The 27,664-nt window shown below is 41.8% G+C and overlaps 5 protein-coding genes across 5 annotated transcripts; 1 reads left to right on the top strand and 4 right to left on the bottom strand.

Moving 5' to 3' along the window:
* Positions 1-1,216: 1,216 nt before the first annotated feature.
* On the bottom strand, positions 1,217-5,431 carry armc10 (armadillo repeat containing 10). Its single transcript, XM_076088935.1, has 6 exons — positions 4,783-5,431; positions 4,342-4,487; positions 3,994-4,128; positions 3,727-3,903; positions 3,503-3,574; positions 1,217-3,368 (listed from the first exon to the last, which is right to left on the bottom strand). Exons 1-6 carry the CDS (start codon positions 5,042-5,044, stop codon positions 3,117-3,119), a joined length of 1,044 nt encoding a protein of 347 aa, XP_075945050.1. The 5' UTR covers positions 5,045-5,431; the 3' UTR covers positions 1,217-3,116.
* A 472-nt stretch (positions 5,432-5,903) lies between these two features.
* Positions 5,904-19,479, top strand: fbxl13 (F-box and leucine-rich repeat protein 13). The gene is given in 21 exon segments (XM_076089741.1): positions 5,904-5,917; positions 6,183-6,279; positions 6,379-6,446; positions 9,931-9,970; positions 9,973-10,087; positions 10,469-10,578; positions 10,661-10,759; positions 11,471-11,566; positions 11,669-11,804; positions 15,315-15,367; positions 15,731-15,831; positions 16,298-16,427; positions 16,871-16,969; positions 17,167-17,287; positions 17,386-17,548; positions 17,629-17,748; positions 17,864-17,987; positions 18,080-18,160; positions 18,428-18,562; positions 18,651-18,814; positions 18,898-19,479. Coding segments are annotated over 21 exon segments (2,268 nt in total). The 3' UTR covers positions 19,100-19,479.
* Positions 12,050-14,913, bottom strand: LOC142947386 (leucine-rich repeat-containing protein 17-like). Its single transcript, XM_076088936.1, has 6 exons — positions 14,789-14,913; positions 14,235-14,711; positions 13,876-14,099; positions 13,042-13,197; positions 12,454-12,595; positions 12,050-12,369 (listed from the first exon to the last, which is right to left on the bottom strand). The coding sequence occupies exons 1-6, from the start codon at positions 14,911-14,913 to the stop codon at positions 12,087-12,089; spliced, it is 1,407 nt and encodes a 468-aa protein (XP_075945051.1). The 3' UTR covers positions 12,050-12,086.
* A 672-nt stretch (positions 19,480-20,151) lies between the features above and the next one.
* On the bottom strand, positions 20,152-22,833 carry fam185a (family with sequence similarity 185 member A). The gene is made up of 8 exons (XM_076088937.1): positions 22,288-22,833; positions 22,051-22,160; positions 21,876-21,968; positions 21,577-21,715; positions 20,938-20,979; positions 20,751-20,846; positions 20,525-20,659; positions 20,152-20,391 (listed from the first exon to the last, which is right to left on the bottom strand). Exons 1-8 carry the CDS (start codon positions 22,721-22,723, stop codon positions 20,279-20,281), a joined length of 1,164 nt encoding a protein of 387 aa, XP_075945052.1. The 5' UTR covers positions 22,724-22,833; the 3' UTR covers positions 20,152-20,278.
* Positions 22,834-24,634: 1,801 nt separating this feature from the next.
* On the bottom strand, positions 24,635-25,774 carry LOC142947873 (fibroleukin-like). The gene has a single exon (XM_076089742.1). It carries the CDS (start codon positions 25,772-25,774, stop codon positions 25,073-25,075), a length of 702 nt encoding a protein of 233 aa, XP_075945857.1. The 3' UTR covers positions 24,635-25,072.
* Between the last annotated feature and the right edge of the window lie 1,890 nt (positions 25,775-27,664).

Consider the following 27,664-nt stretch of genomic DNA (forward strand, 5'->3'; position numbering starts at 1 on the left):
TGGAGCTCAGCAGGATCCGGCGATGGTCATCTCGCTGTTTCATAAGGGGAGGGGGACGTACTGTGGGAGAGAGGGGGGAGACAAAGACCGGAACGCATCACCGACAGTGTTCAATCAGCCTCATTTGAAAGGGTGTTGTCCAAATTCATCATCCACGCCCACAGCACAGAAATCACGATTTGTGAAAGGGATTTAAAAAAATATATCACAGTATAACCAGCAATGCATATTTAATTAAGATCTTTAATTTTTCTTTAATTCAAAGTACTAGCAAAGGAAAGTTGATTAAAACGTGTAATAGATATTTAGATGTATTCTTGATATAAGTAGGCTACAAGGTTCTACACATGGTCAGTTTACTGCCTGTGCACAAGGTTGTATAATGTCTTTGTGGCTCTAGAGGGAGCTTTCTAAAGTTTGAGAAAATAATTAAAAATTTGGTTTGAGACCTCAATTTATTTTTTACAGGAAGCTTGCATTATAAACTTGAGGTGTGGAGTTTGAAAGAAGTGGGTTTTGGGGTTTTTTAATCGTTTTTAACCTAAATACACAGTGTTGCATCAGAGGTGGACCCACACTAGAGAATGAAGTCAGGATAACTGCTTTGAGTTTGACCAGTCTTTTCAAATCCGTCTCTTTTGAATCCTCCAACTTCATGGAAGAGCAATAATAACTGGATTGCCCCTTTGAGGCTCAGTCGAATATGTATTCCAGCTCTGTGGTGCATACCTCTATGAACTAAATTTGGCTTCTCTATATTTAGTTTGGACTCTGACAACAGTTAGATGAGCCGTTATAAAGTTTGACAATCATATATTTAGTCCTACATAGTCAGAGGCCACTGAGGTTTATAAACATGCAGCGGTAATGTAAACTAACACTGGAAGCTTGAGTGGCAACTTGAGAATAAATGTGTTCACTTTTCTTCAACTTTGCAATCACTGTTGCAGCAGCAGCACCCTGAATGAGATGAAATTGTGAGGTGGTGGGACAGAGCTGAGAAAATATCTTAATAATTAACAGTTACCTGTTGGTAAGATTCTCTCCATCATGCCTGGACAGGAATCCTGATTCTTGCTTTGTTTCTAACGTGGTATTGATTGTATATACACGGCCAACAGTTTCACAGCTAACAGCAGCAGAGCTCGTCACAAATTCAGTGACTGACTCTAGTTTAATATATTTGAGTAAACTGCAGAAATAAGGAAATCCATAATTTGTTATATCGGGCATTTATTAAACAGTTCAAACAGACAAACATATTTATCATTTTATAAGCAAAATGCTGACTAGCTTCATTAAATAAATATGATAATCAAGGTCACAAGTAAATCAGCCTCCTGCTGTATATCTGTTCTGGTAAACCATGTTGCCTGAGAGAGATTTAGGATTTGGGTTTAATAAAGTCAGTGTCCAAACTTCAAAATGTGCAGCATTTCTTTACACCTGGTCTGGCTCATGCCATAAAATCCTTGCATTAAAAATCATATTCTGAGATAACCGTCACATCTTTCATCTTTTAGAGGACAACAAATCTGCAGATGGGTCCACAACTCCGGTCCTCCAGTTAGACAACATGTGGAGCCGTCACTTACAGCCCTTATCGAAAAATGCATAATTTAACAAAAGGCTTGTACTTAACATTCAATCTCTGTTATTCAATGATCATTGTGTGCATAAAAATGTCCGTGTACAGTAATTGTTATTACAGACTGCTTTGTCCATTTGTTTCCAAGCTGCACGACATTTGTTGTGGCTGAAACAATCATAGCAGTACAGACATCCCTTTCCCCCTGCAACTTCCCCCTGCTCCTCCCAGGAGGATCCACAGGTGTTTCTGAGAGATGGAACCCCCACCAGTACATCCCGGATCAAACCTGTGGCTGGTACACCTTCGAAGTCAAAGTTTGCTTCGGTTGTATCAGGTGTCCCAACCACTAGTACAAGCTCTTAACGCAGGGGAGGCAGTGTTTCAACTCAAAGTTCTTCCTAGACACACTGATCTAGGGATGCACCGATCTGACTGTTTTTAGTCCCGATACAGATACCTGGGCATCGTCCGATACCGAGTTCCAATCCAATACCCGTGTTTGATAAATACGCTGTATGCTTCACTGTGTGGAAGAGACTGAGATCATTATTTTATGTGAAAGGAACATCAGGCTTGACTTAAACATTTCTTTCCTAACGCTGCAAAACAAAATGTTAGAAATAAATACATAAATATAAATGTATTGAATTGTTATCCATTAAAAATAATGGTTTCAGATATCTGATCCAGCTAGTTGAGTCAGATATCGGTGCATCTCTACACTGAACTTCTCACATTGTCACAGAATGTGAGGCCAATCGTCCTGTATGTTGACCTCACTTTAGCTCTTCCAAAGTCATAATCTACTGATTCTCACATTAAATTCATTAATAAAAAAAACTCATAAAGACCATGATCTTTAAACATGTTGATACATTAGCGAGGACAGGAGTTGTAGTGCAGCCATTCTTTAGTGTCTCCAAGGCATGCTATGTGGCAAGAAACCTCATCAGCTTCCTCTTTAAGTGTCTCTCTGACCCACAGAAGGGTAGAAAGTTAGGTCGTGCTGCACAGGTTCATTCTGACACTTTCTCTAGAAAACGTTTGGCAGTGGGTTTGGGTTCAGAAATTTCACCTGGAGCACGTCTTGAGAGAAAGCAGGTGACGTTCTCAGAAGAAAGGGCACTGTGGATCTTTGAAGGAACATAGTCTCTGGCAATGAGAAGAAAACTCTTGGTGAGGTGGCCTGTTTTTACTCTCTACCGAATGAATGGTTTCTCCCTGCCCACTCATTGCTCATTAATTAATTGGAGTGTAAGAAAGTGAAAATCAGGGAAGAGTGGCTGGTGAGGTGGAATAGATAATTTACTTATGTGTGGTAATAATATTGATCTAGGGAATACTGTAGATGTAAAGAGAGAGTGGGAGTTGATTATCCACCCACAGGAGGCTATGCAGCCATCTCTATTATAAGATTAATGTCAACAGATATACATTTGAACTAGGAGGGTGATGGCTTGATGGCTTTGGCAAAATGTGTGGAAGCAAAAGCTGTGCATGGATCAAGAATGCAGAGACGGAAGGTCTATGTCAAGATGCGGGCCACCTGGGACTGAATCTCAACATCTGGGTGTGAAAGCAGCTGGACCAGTCGGCCGTGTAGCTGGGAAGACTCATCCAACATGACCCGGAAGAGGCAATCCTGCTTCCGCCTCAGTTCATTAGCCACCTGTGCAGAGGGTCTCCAGGCCTTCAGGTTCCCTGCAAACGTCAGCAGTCGCAGAAGCACCGGAGGGGCAGTTCGTGAATCAAACAGCAGCATAACCGAAGCTGGTGCCTTCGTCAGAAAGGAGAAAAACTTGGACTGATACAACAGTTTGACTATAGATTTGACTTATCTAATCTATTTGTTTTGATGACCTCTTAATGCAGAACTATGCTAACTAACTTGCACAATCCCTTTATTCATACCTGCGCTTGAACAATGTCATCCATCATATCTGGATTGGAGGACAAATTCACAAGGACTTTCACAGCCTGAACCTGAAAGGCAAATATTAGAAGTGCTTAATTAATAAAATATTGCATTCACAGCTCTACTGAGCTCATCTGTTTTCCAAAAGCTACAAGTTTTTCAAAAGGTATTCAAAAATGTGAAGACGATCAACCAGGCGTAACCTGGAAAAGACACCAACCTGTAATGCTTCACTGCTCACAACAAGTAGAGAGAGTAAGAGCGTAATGGATTCCTTCAACATGTGTTGGTGTTTATCTGTGACTGAAAGGTTTGTCAGCAGCCTGAGAGCACCAAGCTGAAGGTCAGAGTTCACTGGTGACATCTCAATCAGCTCCAGCACTTGTGGGACATAAACCTATAACGGCATGGACATGAATATGTAAGCAAAAAGATATGTCGAGCAACAGATTGCATGATACTTGCTGTACAGTATAAGGCAACATACCTTTATTTGTTCCTGGTTTTGGATGTTCATACACAGATTATTTAAAGCATTCAGAGTCTGCACTCGAACCTCTGCCACCGGATCAGAGAGGAAACCAGCTACGATATGAATCCCTTCAAATTCCCGTATAAGATTCTGGAGGATCAGCAAAAAAAAAAAAAGAAACACAAAAATGAACAACACATGACTGAAAAGAGACGCATAACATCACACAGTATACAGAATTTTGAGTGGCACCACTGACAAAGTACATCAGCTATATAACCTGCTAATTAGATACCTTACATGAAGCAATCGGAATGAACCTCGCTCGCAGAATGGTTTTAAGAAAGTGCACTTCTACTGTACCTGGTTCACAGTAAAGGCAGCAGAATTCCCTAACGTGAGTAGTATCCGACATCGGTCGGGTGGATTATTGCTGGTCTGCAGACATGACAGCAGCATCTTCAGGTGCTGTGGCTCCAGGTTGCCAGGGGACTGGTGGATGATTTCACCTACGGAGCAGGATAGACCATTTAACAAACGTGTATGGATATTAAATAAGTGTTTGCACTGTGGAAGAGACAGGGTATGCTTACCACCCAGCTGAAGTTATTGTTTCCAGTCAAAAGCTCTCCAGATTATCTCTGACTTTATATCAAAATGTGACCATATTTTGGGATTGAATGTGCGTGCTTTGAGTTTACACACAGGGCAGTTTGAGATCTTGGGAGATTCACTTTGCTGGAACCATCAGGTTTAGATGTAGTTACTGTGCACGCTTTATGAGCTCTGTGCTTCTTACATTACCTGATGCAACGTCCACAGGTCGGGGACAGACGACGTCCAGTCCAGACACTCTGGCCAGCAGGCTGCCCGGCTGAAGGGTGACTTCACTGGGCTGACTGCTCCTCCTGACACCAGGACTTTCATTGGCAGCACTTTTCTTGTTTCTCTTGAAGCTCCCCCCGCTGATGAGTTTGTACAACCCGTAAGAAGCTCCAGCTCCGGCAACTAGTCCAAGCAACGCTTTCATGTTGCCGAACCTGGGAGTAACACTTCCATCGCCCATGCTGCTGCTGCGCCTCTAGGTTAGCTAAGCTCTGTTAGCTAACGTTAAGCTGCAGATGCTCTGAAACGTTGCGAGTCTAATCGGTCGACTCTTCAGCTAACTGACCCGCTCCTCAGCTAGCTAGCGCTGACGACAACCCACCACTGACGTCAAATAAATCCACCCAGACTAATGTTGACGGAGTCATTGTTGTGAAACCTGGAGAAGTTTGCTGAAAAGCTACAGCTATTACGTTGTTCCGGGGCAGCTAGTGTTGCCAGGTTTGACAAAAAGAAGCCCAATCAAAGTTTAGAGCCTTCGCCTTATTTTATCATAGAGCTATGACGGAATTATAACTGGAATATCATTTTAGTTTCAATGTATTTGTAACAAACTACCCAGACGGTACAAGCATAGCCTGAATCACCCCAATCCACCCAAATCAATGTTTACCCGTTCACATAAATTAAAACCTCCCAATCTGGCAACGCGTCCGGGCAGCTCAGAGTGGCCGACCAAATGTTTCGCTGGGTGATTAGCAAAGAGTTAACTGGAAGAAAAGCTTTCATCATAAAGTTGGAATATGTATTAAACGCAGTTAACAGCAATGTGTTGACTGAACGGGCGTGTGCGTCACATCGTTGGTTGTATATCACACCGTTGTTGCAGCGCATTAGTTGTCCAACATGTAACGTTACGGTCTATGGACTCTCCTTGAGACGGACACTTGGTGGCTCACTTGCTCAAGGTTTCTTTCAAAGTTACTGCTTGGAGTGAAAGTCTGTTCTCGTCTGGTTAACTTTCCAATCATTGTCCATTTCCACAATTTAACAGATCTTCAAGTGCCCCTTTACGTTCATATTAGCACCAAGTACTCGATATGGATGTACTACAGTACATACATATACCCTCACCGTTATGTTTATACTTAGAGCGAGACTCCTGGGGATCTTAACCATCAGTATGTCCTCAGTACATAATGACAACATACAGGCTTAGCATTAGTTCATATTTGATGTAGAATAATATACCGTCTAGTGTCAACTTATATATTTTTTTTAGAGAATGCTTTTTCAGACTTAAATGGGTAGTGGTCAGTACAGGTCATACACGTTTTTAAATAATTTAATCTTTTTGTTAAACTTCATTCTTTTTTGAGGCACAAGTTTGTTGCTGATGCAGAACAGCGTCGTGCAACAACCCCTCTGACAGGCAGGACTGTGGACACAGTCTATATGGACCCAGATGACACCATGGTACAGTGTGGTTTAGCTGGTACATACCTTTAAATGTCAGATTGAATCTCAAGATTGTTTTTAATAATAATAATAATTGCTGTTCTGCATTCCTCTCTAATGTCCTATTGTCTGTTCGAGAAGGCCTACTGCCGTTATAGGAACAGTTTAACACGCTCTTGCTTCAGGTAGGCCTACAGTATTGCAGCCAAGATCAACACATGTGGGTTTGAATGATTGATTAAGGATTTTTGAGGGAAAAGGAAGGAAATTACCATTAGACACTGTATGTTCAATCACTATTCAGGTATTTACTTAAGTGTTACCTACAAGCACACACACACTGAAGATTTAGCGAAACAAGATTGATTTGTTTTCTTAGTCACCTTACATAGTTTTTAGAGTTATCAAATTGGGATGCATGAGTCAATAGATTTTCACTGCTCAAATATTGGCATACTTGTCATTTGTGACTGAAAATAAAGCTAGTCAACCTAAAAACACTGACAGTTGATCCCATGTGACACAATCAAGACAAGGAGGTCAAAAAGTTACAACAGATGTGTGTAGAAATGCAGAAACTTGATTTTCCTCCCAGTTGACGATGGCAAGAGATCAAAAATAAAAATGAATGAGACTTTAAACTTCAGTTTTCAGTTGTGTGAGCATTAGCATTCACAATGTGAATACTTACCCATATTTATAAAGGACTGACTGTCAGCAATTTTACCTGCATTTGAGAAAATGTAAATGTTTTTATTCTCATTAATCATAAGCACAGTTATATTGACAAATAAAATATCTGAAAGTTTTCCATACCATGTTATCTCTCGAAAGGTTTTGATTCACTTTTTAATGTTCAAATCCTTTTCCATTGTGGGATCTAGTGTTCTTGTATACATCCAGCGGATAAAGGTTCATAACTGTTCCATGTTAGAGATACTTTGCTCCTTACGTAGCCGTTTCTGGATTTCACTCTGTGTGTGTATACAGATTGAGGACTAACACGTACCGTCTTGTCTTGGAGATGGCCACCATGTCTGCTTGAGCCATCAGGAGAGCCGGAAGGTTGCCCAGTAAACCTTGTGAAGAATCCGACTGGCTTCCTTCTATTGAAAGCTACATTCTGAGCATCATGCGGGCTGCTGGTTTGAGGTCCAACAAGAACACTGCTACTCTGTGGTGAAGGGTTATTAGAGCTTGAAGAAACAGAACCAGTAGATACAGGCAGGTGGGCGGTGGGCATGTGGTTTATATCATTTGATTGCCTGCCAACAGTGGGTTGATAGGCCGGAGATGATTTGGCTGGTCTTTGGTTGTGTTCTGGTAGATAATCTGGGATGAAGAGTTGATCTCTTGGTGCACTGTCATATAAAACGTGACCGGAATTCAAAGATGAGGGCATTGCTGCAGACAAGATATTGGCTGGAGTCACTCTGCTTAGTTCCTGACTTTGGACATCTTTACCAAGTTCTAAACCACCAGATAGTTTTTTATCCCGTGTTAAAGAGTCTTTACTGTAAAATGTATATTTTGGTCGATGCTGGATAGTCTTCTTAGAGGTTAGATCCTTTCCTGAATAGTGGCTGAAATCTTGAGATGGGCTGTTTCGAGGGTCGACAGGAGATGCAGTCACATGGCCACTGAAAGACAAATCATCTCCAAAGAATGAACCAGAGGGTATTTGTTCAGGGAACTTGGAGCTTGTTGACTGAACAGCTTTGTTTCTCACATGAGGAGCACTTGTGAAAATAACAGGGTTTTCCCCAGAAATGCCACCACTGTCAAAACCTCCATAATTACGTGAAACATGCTCTGTGGCTGCTAAATTATGGAGTGGATAGAGAGCAGAGCCTCGGCCGTCATAAACTCTGGGAGAAATGAGACTTGCAGTGGAGTCCACAGGATCAGGGACAAAGAGGCTTTCACTTGGCTTTTGGTAGTTGGCGCCCTGTTCACCTTGTTCAATTGCTGTATTCATAGCGTCACTCCAGTCTTCATTTCCACTGGCGTCATCATGGGCAGTGCCTTCTTTTGCAGAAGAAGACCTATAGCCCGTGTCATGCTGCCCATTATTATTTACATTTTGGGCATTAGAAGCCATCTCGTTTTCAATAGTTTCCCGTGCAGTTTGAAAATGTCTTCCCACGTCACTTCCTGGGATTAAGAAAGATGTCTTCAGTGATTCTATAAACCGTTTAAAATCTTTGATTGATGAGAAACTGGTGCCCGCCGTATTTTTCTCTTTTGTGTGCGCCTTCACTAAAAGGCCAAAGGGGTGTTGATAACCAAACCCTTCATTGTCATATTTCAATACAGGGGGAGAGGAGGGGACAGCATGTTCTGACTCTGGTTTGCTTTTTATCATCTCTTCACTGAGACTAACCAAGCTAGCATCCTTATTGTTTTCATGTTGGACTTGTTCTCTCTGAAAGCTTTGGTGTATCGTCGCTTGCATCTCATCCCTTGGACTAACGGAGTCTTGGTTTGGGTTTAAAGATGCTCCAGAATGAAACTGGTTTGATGTTTGTGGACCAAACACTCCTGCGTGGCTACTAAAGTCATCATCATTGAGAGAGTAGCCATGTGCAATATTGTAACCTAACAGGGAATAAACAGGCATTACATTTATTTCATATGGTTGAACATGGTCAGGAATACAGAAATTCTTACCTTTTTGAGGAGGAAAACAAATACAGCCCCACAACAACAGAGTGCAAAGCCTAGAGACCCTGAAAAACAATAATGTCAGAAAGATAAAAGTAATACAAGCCACATTTATTCAAAAATGCACTTGCATTTTATTTACCCAAGTTGAAGAGCCATGGCAGTGAGTTCATCCACGTGCAACAGCAGCAGACTGTTCAAATTACCAGCCCAGATAACAATCAGTCGTGCTTCGTCTTGTTTCCCCCCTGAAAGTTTGGGAGCACGGAACGATAGGAAAAGTGCAAGGAAGATCGCTAAAACCTTTTGCAGATTCTGCTTACACTGATTGCAATTAGGTGATTGTAGACAGCTGGTGCTGTGTGAAAATCAACCACGTTAGGCAAGCACAGGTGGAGACTTTATTCAAAGGGCTGCATAGTGATGGCTCAAATATCACTAAACGCAATCCAGAAATTCAACCGGATGATATAGCTTTAAAACATCTGTTAGCTTTCATCATGTCCTTTTGTGAATCCCCGTGTCTTGAATATACACATTGTATGTAAATTGTACATGATTGATAGGAAGACGATAACATACAACCTTTCACTCAAAAAGTTAAAACTTCTGAAATTAATCCACAAAATATCCATAAAATATTGATAATGCCAAGAGAGAGAGCGACTCAGATGTCATTCAGAAATTTGACCCATGTGAATGAAAGTCCTGAATGTCCTGAATGTTAACAAGTGTCTGAGTTCATGAGGATATTCTATTTCACCTGTCTATTGTCAGCACAGACCTCTACATCACTGACCTTTTGTCCAGTCAGTCACTCTGTCCTGTCTTATTGTCCAAACCAGCTTCAGTTGAGATCATCGTTAGAAAAAGAAAAAGAGATACAATGATACAATATTCTGTGTTACTGACTCCTGTCCTGTTGAGTTAATGCAGGTTTCTGAAAGTCTGCCTGTGTACCTTTCCCCTGAATTAATGATGAGCTGTGTTTGCTCTTGGGGACAGGAAGGGGAAGAGGTTCACTGCACAGAGTAAAGGAGAGATACAATAGAGACGGCTCTGAAGATGGACATTGGAAAGAAACATTATGAGAGGAGATGCCAGCGGGTTGCACTCACCAAATGGTCAAACTGTGTAAAATTACACAAGAAGACACAGGCCGGTAGGTGGTTACTAAATTATTTCTAAATGAAAAGGCATTTTTTTGTCTGTTTCTCTGTTCTTGCAAGCTGTGACTATGTTGTATATTTTACAGCCAGAGAAAACATGCAGCGTGGTTAAGAAATGTGTCCAAACTGAACAATCATTTCTTCCCCACTGCATACACCCATGTGACTCATTTTGTCCCCTGCTCTTTTTGCTCTGAGACTTGACTTTATATTTTCTTAGCTAAATTTTGTCTTGAAATTCAGAACAATCCAACTTCATGAGCATAAAGTCCCACATGTTATCCTCTGTCAAAAAAGATGCAGAAATCTAAATACGTGTGCTGTTCAGAAGTGATGGACATTTGAAAAAAGATTTAAATTTCTTTTCAACTTAGCTGCTGTGGAGGAACTTGAGCGAGTTGTAAACGCTGGCCGCCTTCACCGCATAATAGCTGCATGGCGTAATGTTGCAAAGGACTCAAAGAGGGCAAAAGAGTACTTTAAGGTAAACATTTATTTGGAAGTATAGTAACAATTATGAATTGTACCAATTTTCTACATTTCTTTATTTCGTGTGAATCTTGCAGAGGTTGGAATTGGGGTTTGTAGAAATCGGCAACAAAGTCCACCAGGTTGGGGAAGGATGTGACAGACTCTCCGTGCTCCCTACTAGCCTCTCAATGACGGTAGTTCCTCTACACCACGCAGCATCCGTGTCTCATTCAGCCACACAGAGCTGTGATAGCTCTGGATTTAAAGCTGGAGCAGCTTCACCTCTCTGTTTTCTAAGCAGTGATGAGATCAAATCTGTTACATAAGACTTAAAGTGGACTCCACTGTAAACATGCCTCCGGTCTCTCTGAGGCCAGTTGGTTAATGTCAGTTGAAGCTCTTTATGGTCTCGTATACCTATTACCCATTTCCACAGAGTGGGTTATGTTTGTGGGAAAACTCTCTCATCTATTGCTGTTATGTTGTTTTGCATTATGATAATATTATTTTTGTAGGTATTATATAATTATAAGAGCACGTTCATACTAGTGGGCTCTACAGTTTATAAATACATCAAGTAAACATCTTTTTGAGTCTGCTTGCACTTACCCGTCATAGCCCCTGTTTGTTTTGGATTGACATTCGCTGGCAAAGGGATTGCAGTTCTGGCTTTGTTTGCTCTGGTGTTCCTGTCCAAACACTTCTCCTGATAAATACTTAGTGCTTCAGCATGACTATGTTTGGAGTAAGAAAGAGGCTTCTTGTACAATTACATCAAACTGTCCCCTTGACATTGCACAAACATTTCCAAAGTGAAAGCTGGTTACTCGGGTATCGGTGAAATAAAAAGGAATAGGAAATTCATATGTTTCCACAATAATGTCATATGATTGTTTGTTCTTCAGATCTTCCAATATTTAGAGTTGCGAGACTTGCTCAATTGTGCTGAGGTATGTTGCACGTGGAAAGCTATCGTCCAGTCGGGCGCACTGTGGAGTCAGGTCTGTACTGGGAGATGGGTTCTTGTATGGGCATTCACAGTGCTGTCTAAAGTTATACTTTAAACAGGAGTATAAATGTTCCCTAATGTGTGTCCCTGTTAGATCAACTTCTCTGTGGAGAAAGACTGGATAACAGACAGCACAATGAAGCAGATTCTGCAGAACTACCGCCCATTTGTCATCCATCTCAATCTGCGAGGCTGCGTGTCTCTAAAATGGCCCAGCTTGAAATGTATAAGTGAGTATTTCATATTCTGTCGCCAGATTGTTTTGTTTTTGTTTCATGTGCAGTACCCATGTTTCACTTAGGTGTGCATTGACACATACAGATTATTGTAATAATTTGTCAAGACAGTCAATAAGTTGTCAACTCTTATATTCTGATTAAAAGGACAACAAATATGAAAACAACACGGAAAAATGTAGTTTCTCCATCTGATACAGACAGTTTTATGACAATGAAAGGAAATGAATGAAGGGAAAACAAAGAGTCAAATTGTAGGACAAAGTTTCACTCGAATCAGAACAGCCTGATGATCTGGTATTTCTGCGGCGCTCTCAAGTGGCTTGGCTCCAGCTCCTCCTCCAGTTCTCCCTGCACTTCCATTGGTGTGTTCCATAGTTCAGGGTCTGTTTGGTCTTGATCCGTTCTGCTGTGCTGCCTGTCCTTTGGACACTCTCTGTTGTAGGAATGTACATACTGCGCTACACTCTCCCCAGTATGTTCAGGAGGAGATCGACACAAGAGGCCAGAGTGTCTCACCCCTGGGTGCAGGCGCAGCCAGTACACCATATAGTGGATGCTGAAAAAAATGCAATAATTTTTTAATAATTATTTGCATTTGTCTAAAGAAAAGTATTGCCGACATCCGAGCCCGAAAACCCACCTATAGTCACACACCCAGGGGTTTCCTCCCAGTTTTAGCTGTGACAGGAAGTAAAGGTCTTCAAGAACACCGTACTTGACAAAATGCAGGCTGTTGTTGGACAGGTCCAGCTCATGTAGATGCAGCAGCCCAGACAGGGAAGCTGGGAGAGCGAAAAGAAAGAGCACGAGCATAGCATTCATTTACTTCTTGCTTCTCTCAGTTTAGTTATATTAAGAGAGGCCTGTTGCTGTTCATTATTTAACAACAAAAGTAAAAGCCAGTGGTGCGATCAAACTCTGAATGTGCGAGCTGGCGTTCAGTTTGTGAATCACTTAAGCAAGAGTGATCACATTATGTCCGTTACCCTCTATACTGTAAATAAAGCCAATACTGTATGCACAAAGCTGTCTCTAAAAAGGAAATATGGGAAACAGAAGTCAGCAGCAGTTGTGTAACGGGTTCTTAACCTTTGGCCATCCATATGTTTCCTATCAGCCAAAGAAAAACCTTGTTTGTGTCGTTTCTCATGCTAGATATTACCAGAAATATTTAGCACATATTTACTGGTGATGATTAATTGGTATACAGAAATAATAGCACACATACCTGTGTCAATGTGCTCCATGTTGTTATGACTGATGTTAAGGGTTCTGAGGCCCCTTGCTCCGTGGAAATTTCTGGCTTTGAGATGACGGATTGAATTATGGGACAGATCGATATGAACAACATCCTCTGGAATACCTGTAGGCACCTCAGTTAGACCTAAACATAGAGGAGAATGGGTTATTTAAATGGTTCTCAAATACATTTCATTACTTTGCCTTAGCCAAAACATTGCTGTATTGGGTGTTTTTTTCTATTGTTTAGAACTATAAACAATAGAAAGATTTTTCATCTTTACCATCCACATTTGTTAAACCAAAAACTGAGAAAATAAATCATCTTGTGTTTCCACTCTTGGTACCGCAAGGGAAAAATTCACACAGAGACAGATTTATGCTCCACCTCTATCCATAATCTGAATTTCCTCCTGCCGGTATGAGGCAGATAGTTGTAACACATTATTTGATTTACAGTATTTTTAGGTCAATTTTAAATGCTTTTGCAGGTTTTGCAACAGACTTATTCTGACGTAGTAGCCAAACGTTGTTCAGTTCATGCTTTCCAAGTTGTTCACAAGGTGACAAATGACTACAAAGTAGAGTCTGTCACAGTTTAAGAAAGCAAATAGAAAACACCTGCCAAACCAGATGTGTCTCTTTGATAGTTCTTAGGAGTCTGGCCCTGAAAATGTTTTGAGAAATGGAAGTTTAGTCATTCCAGTCATGCAACCCTAATATTTAATCATGAACATACGAGCTCTGTGACATGAAGCGTAATTTTTTTCGAGCCCTTGTTGAATAAGAAACACATTTAGGGAAAAGCTGATTGTGAACTTGCCTCGGTTCCTGCAGTCCATCCGTATTTGTGGGAAAAGATAGGTATGGCAAGATGTGGTTGCGTCTGGTTTTGAGCGGAAGGGAATGGGGTCTACATGGTCCACAGGGTCTACGGGATCTGTTTGGTCGCCCTGTTGGTCGCCGGTTAGGTCTGTCTCCTTACAGAGTAGCTTGGGGTCAATCTGCTTCAACTTCATGCTTTTTAGCCTGGTGGGCTCTGCACACCTAGATGAGGAAACGCCGTTCAGTCACGATGAAATCAGATATTTGCAGGCACTTTGTTATTCTGAGCATCAGTTATGGCTTGCGTACCTGTTGAATCACACTATGTCTAACTATTTTTGTGGTGGAATCCCTTACCTGGCATAATTTCCTAGATTACGGTTGCTTGGGACCTGAAGGGTGCGTATGAGACTGTCCATCGGGCAGAGACAATTCCAGGGATTATCATATAGACGTAGGTAGCGAAGGTTTGGCATGGGGATGAGGGCCTCCTCGCTAAGTGTTCCCAGACGGTTGTGCTGCAGCAGCAGGGTTGTAAGGCGTGTCAGGCCCTGGAAGGCCCCTTCCTCCACTAAAAAGATCTGATTCTGCTGCAGGTCCAGACTAGTTAAACTCTCAAATCCAGAGAAGGCATCTTCACGAAGGACTTTGAGCCTATTACGGGCCAGAAGGAGGTGCTTTGGTTGTGCGGACCAGGTCTGCGAGGTGGGAATGGAGGTGAGGCGCCGGTCCTGACAGTCTACGTAGACATCTCTAGATTCTGTCAACTCTGAGCAGTCAGGTGCCACAAGCCTGGAGGGGCCCGATCTGCTGTGACGCCCAACACCTCTCATCCTGACAAAATGAATTCATGGCTTGTCACAGTGTACACGTGGTCATTAGAGGAGGTGATAAAAAGAGTAAATTCATACCTGTCCCGTGTGAGTTTATGTCTGGCTCCTCTGAGACCTCTGCTCTTCCCTGGTCTTTTCATCTCGATGGATGGGAGCAGGAGGAGGAGCAGGGAGGCTAAGAGGAGAGAGGAGGTCACTTGCATCCTGTGCCCTGCAGGGATTGTCTTTTCAGTAAGAAGAGCTGGAGAGAAGTAAGATTTTGGGATACAAATCTTGAGAAAACAGGCTTGGACACAGAAGCAATGGGTCAAAGGTGAGCAGTGTTACTGTTGATGGAACACAGCTGCTGCTTAGCCTGAGGAAGAAGAGAGAGGCAGCACATTATGTAAGAGATGGGAGCTGTCCAGGAGTGTGTATACGGCTTTGAAAGAAGGCAGAATACTATGACAGAAGTTGTTCCTTACATACTGTCGTATATTACTTTACTATATCACAATTTGCCTATAATATTTATAGCAAAGTATTTCCACTAAAGGTGGACATCATAGTAGTTGGACCAGTTGTTTCTTCTGCTCTTTACTTGCTGTACATTGTGTTTTCTTAGGTGAATGCAGAAATCTTCAGGACCTCAATTTGTCAGAGTGTTTTAATGTTACCGTGAGTAAAACATTGTTGAGAATATGATGATACTGTATAGATGAAAAAATCTAAATCTACAAAAATGCATCATCTTCATATCACATGTACCACTTTACTGTTACAATAATGTCTGTAGTCTTGTAGAATGACAACTAGATTGTTGAAATTGATAAATATTGGTCCCTTAATAAATCAGTGAAAATGTCCTTTGAAGTTTTACCCTGTTTTAGTCATTATAATTTTTACATAAAACTGTCAAGTCGTTTAAATGTTTGTTAATGCATGTGCATGAGTGTGGTATTCGACTGTGCCATGTATTCTAAGAACAGGGGCCTTGCTGAGAGAACTTAAAGTAACATTTAAATCTCCGCTCTTTAACAGGATACGATGGTTCAGAGAATTGTCGAGGGCTGTCCCTGTTTGCTCTACTTGAACCTTTCTTGCACACTTATAACAAACAAAACTCTAAGAGAACTGTCCAGGTAAACCTCCAGTTATGATAAACTGCCATGTCACTAACATTTGTGCTTTAAACTGTGGTCCAGCTCACCCACATCTCCAAATTGAACAAACAAATCCCGCTATGATACTCCTTTCTGGCCCCCTGCCCCTTGGTTCCCAGAAATATCTTTATTTCTGTTTGTAAAGATGTGCTGCTGGCTTGTGAGCAGCTTGGCTGGTGCCAGTTTAATGATAGAGGAACAGATGTGGCACTCATAACATAACGTCTGGACTGTTTGATTACATTGATGATAGATTTGCAGGTTAAACAGATTTCAGTCATTAGCATTCTCCCTCATGGGTACTATGCAAAATACCATGCATGTATTCAAATTTAGACTTTTGTTAAAAAACAACAACAAAACAACCAACTATACAAAAGATTAAACACAAATAAGTTTCCCTCCATTTTGCATATAAACTAATCGAACTATTGCTTTTGAACAGGAATTGTCTCAACCTTCAATACCTGAGTCTGGCGTACTGCAACAGATTCACAGATGAAGGGTTTATGTACCTGACCACTGGGAAGGGCTGCCACAATCTCGTCCACCTCAACTTGTCTGGGTGCACGCAGGTCAGTTGGTATGATCCCCTCAGTTTGTTATATAGTCACTCCACTCAGCTGCAGCTGTAGAAAGGACACCGTTTTTGCCTTTTGAAAGTCGAGCGTTCAGTCCACCTCGGATAAATCCAGTCGCTCCTCTCTGTTTCCACGTGTTGGAGTTTCTAGCTGTATTCTCGTGACTGTTTGCACTCAGCAGAAAGATCTGAAGGGGAGGGAGAGTAGAAGGCAGCCGTGGCCAAAAGGAGGGCTGGGTTTATCCAATCAGCATGGACCACCCATTCACCATGTGCATGCGACAGAAAACATACTTTTCCTATGGGAATGTGGATTAGTTTTGGTTCCAGATGTTTCACTTTATGGGGTCCTGGCAATGTGAGCAGCAAGGAAAATGGCTTCCATGAGAATGATTCAGATTCCAACTCACACACATATTTTCCTCTCTCTCCTCCCAGATGACTGTAAATGGGTTCAGATACATTTCTGCCGGATGCCCTTCACTCAGGGAGATTGTGATCAATGACATGCCCACGCTTTCAGATAGCTGTGTCTTGGTACGTTTTTTTCCATTTCTAACACATCACTGGTTTCATACAGGGTCAACATCCTAGCCCTGGAATGTCGAACAAAGACACGGACAAGGAATAAATTAGGAAAGAATTTTTCGTCAACTCATGCATATTTATTTTGTCAGCACACCCTTTACCCCTGGCAACAGAAAGAGGTGTTGAGTCTTACTCTTTTCTAACAGGCGCTAATTGCCAGATGTCACTGTCTGTCTGCCATTTCTCTGCTGGATGCTCCTCATCTTTCCGACGTTACCTTAAAAGCCATCGCTGAAGTCGCTAAACTGAAGACTTTTAGGACAGAGGGTGAGATCTATTATTATATTATTTCCACATCCACAGAAAAGATAGACATAATTCTGTTCCAGTTATTCTGTCTGTTCTACACCCCATGTGCACTTTAGGTAACAACCAACTAACAGATGCAGGCTGGAAGGCCCTGTGCAGCAGCTCACACGGCCTCCGCAGACTCCACGCTGCAGAATGCTGCAGAATGACTGATGCCAGCCTCAAATCTGTGGCCAACCTCAAGAACCTGCACAACCTGGACATCTCACTTTGTAACAAGTGTGTTGCTGCTGTAGTTTTATATTCTATGCGTTCTTATGATATTGCATGACGTAATGGGTAGACTGTGTGTATTTCAGGGTGGGTGATACTGGGATCCGGTATCTGACAGAAGGTTCCTCAACCACCAAACTGAGAGAGCTGAATGTCAGTTACTGCAGTCTCATCACAGACACATCTGTAATGAGGATTTCACAAAGGTATATAGTATGACCTCACACACAACACAGACATATCTCATTGTGGTTTGATAAATAGTGTCTCTCAACCGCTTTTTGTGTGTGTGTGTGTGTGTGTGTGTGCACAATTAATCAGGTTGTGTAAACTGTACCATCTCGACTTGAGTTATTGTGAGAGACTGACTGATATGAGTCTGGGGTGGGTGAGTGGCAGCTCTATCTGCTCTCTTGACATGAGCGGTTGCAAAATCCAGGATCAGGTATTGTTTCTTACTCTCACAATTTCCTTAATAAAAGAAATACAACTGGCCCTAGTGGAGAATAGTCTGTAACTTTGTATTTGTATTTATAGGGCCTGGCGTCTCTTGAGGGAATTCGCTTGAAGAAGTTAGTTCTTGCCGAATGTGTCTCCGTCACAGATGTTGGCATGGAGGTACAAATCTAGCTAGAATTTCAACACATGGCCAGATGTCAAATTTTTACAGAACAGTTTACAAGTTTACTTCCTTTTATTCTTAGAAAGGAAATTCTTCGAAAAGAAATTCCAAAAAAAAGTCAATCATGTTCACAGTTGTTTCATTTACTGACTGCTAAAAGACGTGAACAGAGGAAGGCGTGTCTTCTTGAAGACATGGTTCTTCTCCGCATTCACTTTCACCCAACATCTCTCTCTTGTCTCTTTTGTTCTTCACGAGGGCAGAAGCTGTGCAAGACTGTGAGAGATCTGGAGTATGTTGATGTGTCTCACTGTGTAGCTCTGTCAGACTCAGCCATCAGAGCGGTTTCATTTTACTGCAGAGGTCTAGTCACCCTGCGGATGTCGGGGTGTCTCAAGGTATCCACACATGGTTACACGGACACTTCTTTACCTTTAAATGTTCATTTCATGCCAAACGTTTTTTCCCCTCTCTGTCTTGCTTCAGATGACAGATATGGCAGTGCATTATCTGACAAGTGGATCTCAGTACCTGCGAGAACTTGATGTGAGTGGCTGTGTTCTCCTCACAGATCGCAGTCCCCGACACATAAGGAGGGTCTGTCCTCCACTCTGCTCCATCGCGATGGTCTGCTGCAGCAGCATCTCCAGGTAAGACAAAGTTTAGAAGAGCCCTGCAAAGTTAGAATCCTGCACGGCAGCTTTTAATGACCAGAGAGCATGTCTTCCTGTAGGGTGGCCGCTTTAAAGCTTCAGCCACATGTGAAGCATTGGGAGCACAGCAACGACAACCCTCCCTACTGGCTTGGATACAACACGGGCCCAATAGTGTCTGCAGTCAGGAGACCCATCAAGACCGAGGAAGTGGCGGAACAGCAGTCAGTGAAGACAAGAGCAGCAAGTACAAAGAGGACATAAACAGATCTCAATAAGTAATAATATTGTAAAAATACAGCCCATCTTATCACAATGACCATCATTTTTGGGAGATTATTTCAAAATAATCAAAGAGCCTTTTCAACAAACCATTTTGCATGATACCCACAGAGATGAATGGTTAAAAAAATCCCAAATCACTGGTTAGTAATCAGATCAAGTCTCACCTGTGTGGACAGCACCGTCAACCCCTTTAAGGACACATTGTATTGTATCAGCTCCTAACAATGCAATGTCCCGTGCTCTTCTGTTTTGAGTTTGATGCAGTATTGATCACTTTATGCTTCTACATAAATTGGTACACATTGTCTTTGACCCTGCTAGGCTCCAGTGGTTTAATAACTCCATGATAGATAACCGGTGCATAAACATTTGTGATTATTGAATTATATACATACATTAAGGTAGAAAATAAATAAATCAGGGTTTTTGGCCTAGATTATTTCTGACACTGGCTGAGCTGTTTCCACAACTCACTATCATTAGATGTGTCTACTACTAATTATTTAAAGAGGGTGACAGCAACGACACAGATCACTCTGTGGATGGAAAGTTGGCATCTTTAACACTGTGACATGACCAAAATTGATTTCTATTTATTTAAGAAATATTACGATATATATATATATATATATATATATATAGATAGAAGTACAAAGCACTTTAAATTCCAAACTTGTTCAAATTGACTGTATGTATTTGTTTATACGTCTATGCAGTGTCTGTGCACTGTTGTGTCTTTTCCCCTCTAGAAATATCTTTGTTCGTTTATGCTCTTTAAATTAAAAGGCTGTATTATTTTATACTACAATCTTGGTTTATCCTTTGTTTATGTAACACTTTGTAGTTGCATTTCACTTGATTTTATTTTTTTCTGATGTTTGGGACTTACAATTGTTTTTGTATTTACATACCATACAGAGGACATTTAATCGCCGGCGATATTTCTCATTCAAACCATTGACCGTTCATCACAAACCAACACTGGTGTGCAGTCAAATATTATGCTTCCAAAACGCATTGTATGAACAGAATATCTGTTAAATACTACAGATGATATATAAAGTCTTTATTTAAAGTACAGTATATCCTGAGCACAGAGTTGTATATACTGAGGTAAAGTTACATCCAGCCTTGAGCAGCGACAGCATCTGGCTCTGCGAGTGTAAACCTCATATCTCAGCTCCCCAGCTTCAGGGATTCAAACCAGCTTTGTGTTTTCAGTCTCACGGAGTTTCTGTCTGCCTGAGCTTTAACCCACTGGTCAACGGGGGACTTTCCATTTATATAACCTGAGAGAGAAACAGATCAGGGGGAACGAGAGAAATACAGAAAACTGAGCGTTCTGTGTTGATTTACTTGTAGGAGTGTTTAGTTAAATTAACTGTGCCATGGAGTGGGATGTGATGAAAAACAACGGCTCACCGGTAACTGTGGTTTGGCCTTCAGCTGTGTTGTTTAGTACTCCATGCAGAACAACCTCTGGGCTGATATCCACCGACGTTCCACAGAGCTCCATCGCAGCTTTCAAAGAGGAGGGGACACGCACACACACCGCCCCTACGCACAACAGAAGAACGAGGGATAAACAAAGAAAAACACTCAACAGGAAAGAAAACTGGTGAATATTCTTCTCATGCTGCACGTTTACCTTCCCGACTGTGGAGTTCGGCGCTGCCGCCGTCTCCCACGTACACATCAATGCCTCCGCTGTGAGAGGAAACCTTCAGGAAACTATTCGAACCATCTGCAGAAGTAGAAAAGTGTTTTTGGTTTTAACAGCCACTGATAGATGCCATACGTAGTGGATTGCGCAATCACTGGGTCAGCCTGCTCACCAATAACTGTATCTCCAGACACGTTCTTCACAGTGGCGGCACCTTTTTAATAGATTAAAGCACAAGGTCAGTTTTAATTGACATAACTAGCTGTCAGATTATTTACAGTCACTAGTGGGTAAATTACAACATTAATAACTGTTCAAGACTGGAAAATTTAGCAAATGAAAAACACCTCCAAGTCTTTATACAAATAACCTGATTCATAGCTACTTCAAAACAAACAACGAGTACAGAATTTGTGATGAATTCCAACCACATTCCATTCAAAATAGAGTCTGTTTGGATTAGAGCCCAGGATTCCGGACATACCAAAGCCCTGCTTTACAAACCAAGTTAACGTAGTGCAGCTGTGTGTCGCAACGGCTTATGGGCAGCGGAGGTTCTTTTAAAATACGGACCAACTGACAGAGTGAACTACTAGATACAGGTAGCAGATTGATTACAAATAATAGTTTCAATTAGTTTTAAGTGCCGCAGTAGCTCAGATGCTAGAGTGGGTCGCCTATTAATTGTTTTGGACAAAAGTGTAATGAATTGAATGCAACATTTTACTTTTGTTTTTTCCTTCAATACATTTGAGTTTGTCTGCAGCCATAAACCAACATAGATGAGCAATAGATGCTGCTGTTTGCTCACCGTGTACATTCCCCAGTTCTACCCTCCCAGAGCAGGAGGAGACGCAGCTGGATTCAGCATATACGGCTTTGACCCTCAGAGGGCCACGTTCTGTTGAAATATTCATTTTGGTACCCTGCAGCTTTTTGACATCAACTCCCTGCAAACAAACAACTAATCACTGCACAGGACTGTAGCCAAGTGATGTATGATGCAACTTATTTTAGTCTCCAAATCAGAGGTGTACAGTAAACATTCAGATAGAGCCTCTATGCGGCCTGCTGCTGCCCTCTAATGACTGCTGAGTGTACTGTTCTTACACTGTCTCCACATGTGCTGATGTCCACATTGCCGTGGATAGTGCCCACACCTGTAACATGTCCTCCGCGGGACTGGACCTCAACCTGATGAGCCTGAAGAAAATATCACACAATTCTAGTGACACAATCAGTCAAATATCTACAATAACAACATGAATGAATCAAAACCACATACCTTGACAGAGTGCAGCAAACAGTTGCCCTTCTCTGTCTGCACCTTGCAGATATCACACTCCATGTTCTTCACTTGCACGTGTCCTTCTCCTTGAGTAGTAATGAAGAGATCTGATAAAAGAAGACGACAAAAGACATCAGTAGCACGAAAACTGCTTAACGCGTGAAATCACGACAATCAATGATCGGCCCTAATGTCGACACCATTGTAATTGTGTCAACAACAGGAGACACTCACTGCTTTTGATAGGTGCAGTCAGATCAATCGACACGCTGCTCTTAACCTTCTCGGCTGAGATGAGCAACTCTTTGCTCTGGTGGTCATAGTGGACGTGGAAGTGATCCAGGCCGAGCTCCTGCTCGGTGTCCGTTCCGTGAACTGTGATGAAGGCTCGGTCAGCCTCGGGGTAGGTGTGCAGGTCCAGCGGACGGACGGAGATGCTGCAGCCCAGCTGTGCCCGCACCGTGCTGAAGGGGCTCACCGCCAGAGCCCACTGCTTCAGAGGCGGGTTTACCTCCTCGTGCGTTGGGGACTTCGTGGGGGCAGAGATGGAGAAGGACCGTGAGGTATCCAGAGGGCATCGAGGGGTCGTGGGTGTCCTGGGACCGACTGTGAGGGACCAGCAGCGTAGAAGTCCGACACATCTCGGCCGACCTGCTGAGCTCCAAAACATCTCGATCACCTGCCGGGAAACCAGCTCATCTACACCGCCTGTTTTCAGCTAATGAACAACAACACACTGGCTTACAAACTGCCATTCAGTCAGCATGGACTGTCAGTCTGTGCGCTTCATACGGCTCTGGTTATACTGGTAGCACAACACTAGCACTTCCGGTACGAGTTTTCAGCGTAAAAGCGTCTTCTACAACTTAGAAAAGTTTACTAATAATAAAAAAAAACTAATAAGGTTTAAATATAAAACTAATTTTAAAAATCGATTACTTGGTATTAGTAATTAGTAATCGATTACTTGGTATTAGTAATTGTTCTTAGATAAAAAGCAATACATTTGAATGTGTAACTATAGTAAAATTACACTACAATATTACAATATTACTAGATAAAAGAAAACGATGAGCAACACACAATCAAAGTGAAACAGACAGCAATACAAATGTGAATTGTAGTAAAAAAGTTGAGATTTTGGTAAATTTCTGTGTTGAAGCTTAAGTATATATCTAAGCAGGATTTGTTGTAAAGTGTACTTTTTACACTATACTCATATAGTCCTTATTGTACAAATTATATAGGTTTAAAAATATTTGTTTCCATTGCCATGAACAGATTTACCTGCTAGAGGGTCCTGAAGTGGCAAAAAACTGTGTGTTAAAATACTACCCGGTCCCTGGTTTGCTGTGTGGTAATTTCAACATAAATGAATAATTTAGAATCTTGCAACATGTAAACACCGCACGGAAATAAGAGATTCAAATCTAGACTTCTTTGACACAGTGATCTTCTTTTCGACAGAATCAGAGAATCAAAAACCGTTTATTGCCAATGAATGTTGCACATACAAGGAATTTGTCATGGCGGGTGGTGCATAACATTAAACAATAACATTAAACAATCAACAACAATCAACACAGTGCGAGAAATAAGAACATATTACAATTTACAATAGAATATAAAAGAATATAAAATAAAGTGCACAACAAACAGATATCAGTACTATAAACAAGTACGATGAAGTGTAATGTTAAAAGGGTCAAGTGTGTTTAAATGAAGAAACAGAGAGGGGATGTGCAGGGGAGTGACCGGTAACAAATTGTCCTGGGGATGACAGACTCAGTGGGGGTCCCGGGCTTTGGTGATGAGCCTGACTGCCGATGGGGAAAAAAAAAAAGGGTCATCAAGGTCAACGGGACATCAAGATTAGAAATCATAGCAGAGCTCACCTCATGTCATCGGATCTTGTGCTTTGTAGTGCATACCCCCGAATAAATAAATACATCTAAGTTGAATTTGCACAAATAATTTGGCAACATTTTGCACACATTAAGCCTGGACCTTTATGGGGCCGTTTTCTGGGGCCGCAGAGCAGTTGCCCGCTTCATCCAGTTGGCATTGCAGTCTTTTACTGACACTACTCATGGCAAGTACTGAGAGCTCTCATTTTCATCCCTTTTAGATGGAATAATTGGCCAAAATACCAACAGCCTCTCCCTCAGATTTTTGTGTTATTTTATGTTGACGACAAAATATTTTACTTCCGGTTTTAGTCCGAGACAATTTAATTATCTTGACAAGCCGGATGTACAATCTTGTATAAATTCAGCACCGCCCCTCTTTAAGTCTTGTCCAATCAGTAGGCCTATGTGAGCACCGTCGCAGGTGACGTCGTTCTCTCCGCAAAGGCTGTAGGGAACTTGAGTCTTGAAATATTTCATTCCTCGCGTCCAAAGTTGTAGTCCTACTGCATGGGTCAGATTTAAACCTTGATGCTTCAAAATGTGGATTTAACTCTACTTGTTATTGAATTTATTGGTTATTTCGTGGCTCACTTTAGTTTGAAGATAATTTCCACAGAAAGAAGGAGAAACAAAGGCAAAACTATATTCATATTTTCATCAATTTTATTCATTTTAACAAAACAATCTTAATTACAAAACATCCCACACCGCTTCAATCAACCATCAACTGGCTTTCCAGTACTTCAATAATAATAAAAATATAATTTTCCGTTGCTACGAACCGTCAGATGCACTGAAAAAAACACAAATATATTAATATTAAAATGTTGTGAAAAAGTTACAATGTAATTAGGATTATTACCTTTGTAACTGTGTACATCCTCAGTTATTGTCATATTATCCTGTAAACAAATCATTATTGCAGAATCAAACACCACAAGGTGGCAGCATTGTGTTAGTAGTGAACAATAACCATGTGGAAGGTTTACTCAAAGGTTTACTCAATTGTAAAGGGCATCTTAGGAATTAATGGTTGAAGTTAGAAGTTAAAACCTCAATGTTGTTTTTTTTGTTTTGTTTTTTAACATGCCCTGGTAGAAAGTCAAGGTTCATGGTGCAAAGCTCTTTGGTCGGATCATCATCCTGACAGTTTTAAAAGACTGTCTCTCATTGGTGGGGTAATACTCTGTAGATATGTTATGCCAAGTCCCCCAGAAAATCCCATCCCGGACTCCCTTGTAGCTCCCGACATAGTATCTCCCGTTGAGATTTGCAGCCATGCAGGAATCAAACCACCAGCCGGAGCTGTAGTAGGCCCCACAGTTTCCGGATGGATAGCGGTCGTGGTCTCTGTCCGGTGTGGTGAACGCCCTGTTGTTGTGATCATAACTTTTGCTGAAGCGGAGAGAATCACCTGCAGTACCCGAGTAAGCGCCTACCGTCAGTCTGTAGCGCATCCTTTCACTTGCCACCCTGAACTGCTGGTACTCTGCGTACTCCATCACACCGCCAAAGTCCTCCAGCTCCACCCGCAGCACGATGTCCCTGTCCCGGGTCAGCAGGTGGATCATGTTGTTGCCCAGCCAAAACTCCCCTCCATCCAGCTCCCCGAAGCCTGATCGGTACTCGGCCCAGGTCCGGTTAAAACTCACGCTGCCGTCCTGTCTGCGTTGCAGGAGCGTCCACCCTCCTGCATCCAGCTCCATGTCACACAGGACCGAAAAGCTTCTACTGCGGAGGTCAGGGGTCACCAGGTACACTCCGCTTTTTGTGCCCCCTCTGAGCAGGTGGTCGGAGCAGTCTCTTGGCATGGTAACTGCAGATAAGGAAAATAGAAAGAAATTACAAAAGGTTATGAACAGTCTTTTCTCAAATCTTCCAAAATACATCTTGCCCTTCCTCGTTTAGAAAGTGATCTAACAAATGTCCTGCTTTCACTCATTTCTTTCAGGTGAAAATATCTTGCTGCTTTGATCTATCCTGAAATGTATTGAGTGAGGTCACAGGGCAACAGGTCAGGGCAAGCTACTTTTCCACCATAAAAAGATTGAATGTTTTCAAAGAATTTCAAGGTGGACCTCCAAAGTATATAAACAGACATGATCTAAACCCATGTTGTTGTTTTTTTAGAGATAAAAGTAAAATGGATAAAAATAACACCAGTATTTTCAAAGTGATTGATAAATTAAACACAAATATAACACAACTTTACAGTATGTTTACTGAGACAAGCAACTAATCGAATTGTAGTGTTCATATGCAGCGTAAGAATTCAAGCGTTAAACTGAAGTATCATTAGATTGATTTCATGCCAAATGACTCACTTGCTCTAAGCCATGCTTCACTGAAGGCTGTTTTAAAGCTGTAGGTCTACACACAGTTGTGGTTTTATTCCTAATCACGACACCCACGCAGTCATACACATTTTGCACATATGTAAAATCCTCCTTGGGCCATGATGTGTGGTACAAAATTGATCTCAGGCATTTATTTATATGTGGTTCTTTAGTGCTTACTGTGTGATCCTCTTTCTTAAGATCCTTTTAGCTCATGGCATACCAATCTGCTGAGTGAGTAATACAATCATAAGCTGCTAAATACTATTCAAACTGCAGTATACTCTCAGACAAATTTTTGTAATGCAATGTCAACAAAACTCAATCAATTTTTATTGGTTGTAAATTTCAGAGACTTTAATTGCCTGCCTCCTCTCCTCTCTCTTTGTTAATACATTCCGTGACTGAAAAAGTAACCGTTACAGTATTGGTGCTGCTATAAATGCTAATTACATGCAAGCTTTGTCAATAACAACCACAATCCCTACATAAAGTTACCTACGTTATGTGGAAATTCAGAGTAGAGCATGCATACAAAAACAAAACTTGATAAAATGTTTCAATAGCGTTAATAATATATCTTGCCTTTAGATGGTTTAAGTGTTGATTGTTTGCTGTCAGGCCTGCTGCCTCCTTGGTTGTCCTCTGGGTGGTCTTTCGGAAGCCTGTCCGGTGGTCTTCCATTTGGACTGTTATTGAAGAAAGCATCCACCTGGTTGATTTTAACACGCAGCTCACGTGCACTGGGAGTGGAAGACTCAGCAGCTGGGGTCTCGGGGCCAGAGGTGGCAGGGGTTGTTGACCTGAGGTTCGGGCTGATTGTGGAGGTAGTTTGGGCACTGGGGGTAGGGACTGGAATCATCATTTTGTCTGGGTCTTGAAATTTACTAGGTGCTATTTCCTCCACATTGTGAAGTATCATAGCTTGTAAGATGGAGTCAGTATTGGAAGCTTGACTCGGCTTTGTGGATCCTGGACTGGTGCTAGGGATACTCCCACGGATGATTTTGTTTGGTCTTGTTGTCATTGGGATCGATGGTGGTCGACCGGCTGTTTGTGGCCTCAGATCAGACGTAGTCCTGCTGTTTGAGGTCTTTGGACCCAGAGTGGTAGTTTTCATCATGCTGGGACTCAACTCTGCATCGCCTGGGGAACGACTGACTTCAGCAGTCCTTGTTACAGAGCCAGGTGCAGGTGGCACGTCAGTTTGAGAGTTTTGGATGTCATCTGAAGTTGTGCCGCTGATTTGAGGAGGACCTAAATCTGTTTTGGTCTTTAGACTTGGCTTTAGTTGCACTGCTGTTTTTGACCTTTGGACAGGTGTTGCTCCTGGCCTGACTGTAGCCCTGGTTGGTGGCCTGCGCC

This window comes from Anarhichas minor, unplaced genomic scaffold, assembly GCF_050575085.1.
Source record: "Anarhichas minor isolate MPS153535 unplaced genomic scaffold, ASM5057508v1 ptg000011l, whole genome shotgun sequence".
Classification (NCBI taxonomy): Eukaryota; Metazoa; Chordata; class Actinopteri; order Perciformes; family Anarhichadidae; genus Anarhichas; species Anarhichas minor.

Excerpts from the sequence above, each read along its gene's own strand:
- armc10 (XM_076088935.1), bottom strand. The coding sequence starts at position 5,044 with ATGGGCGATGGAAGTGTTACTCCCAGGTTCGGCAACATGAAAGCGTTG. Across the intron at positions 4,129-4,341 it reads CTGCCTTTACTGTGAACCAG|AATCTTATACGGGAATTTGA; the intron begins GTACAGTAGAAG and ends CTGATCCTCCAG. Across the intron at positions 3,904-3,993 it reads AAAACCAGGAACAAATAAAG|GTTTATGTCCCACAAGTGCT; the intron begins GTATGTTGCCTT and ends ATGCCGTTATAG.
- LOC142947386 (XM_076088936.1), bottom strand. The coding sequence starts at position 14,913 with ATGCAAGTGACCTCCTCTCTCCTCTTAGCCTCCCTGCTCCTCCTCCTG. Across the intron at positions 13,198-13,875 it reads GATGGACTGCAGGAACCGAG|GTCTAACTGAGGTGCCTACA; the intron begins GCAAGTTCACAA and ends CTCTATGTTTAG. Across the intron at positions 12,370-12,453 it reads CCCTGGGTGTGTGACTATAG|CATCCACTATATGGTGTACT; the intron begins GTGGGTTTTCGG and ends CATTTTTTTCAG.
- fam185a (XM_076088937.1), bottom strand. The coding sequence starts at position 22,723 with ATGTTTTGGAGCTCAGCAGGTCGGCCGAGATGTGTCGGACTTCTACGC. Across the intron at positions 21,969-22,050 it reads GTTTGCTGCACTCTGTCAAG|GCTCATCAGGTTGAGGTCCA; the intron begins GTATGTGGTTTT and ends TATTTTCTTCAG. Across the intron at positions 20,660-20,750 it reads CGAACTCCACAGTCGGGAAG|GGGCGGTGTGTGTGCGTGTC; the intron begins GTAAACGTGCAG and ends TGTTGTGCGTAG.
- LOC142947873 (XM_076089742.1), bottom strand. The coding sequence starts at position 25,774 with ATGCCAAGAGACTGCTCCGACCACCTGCTCAGAGGGGGCACAAAAAGC.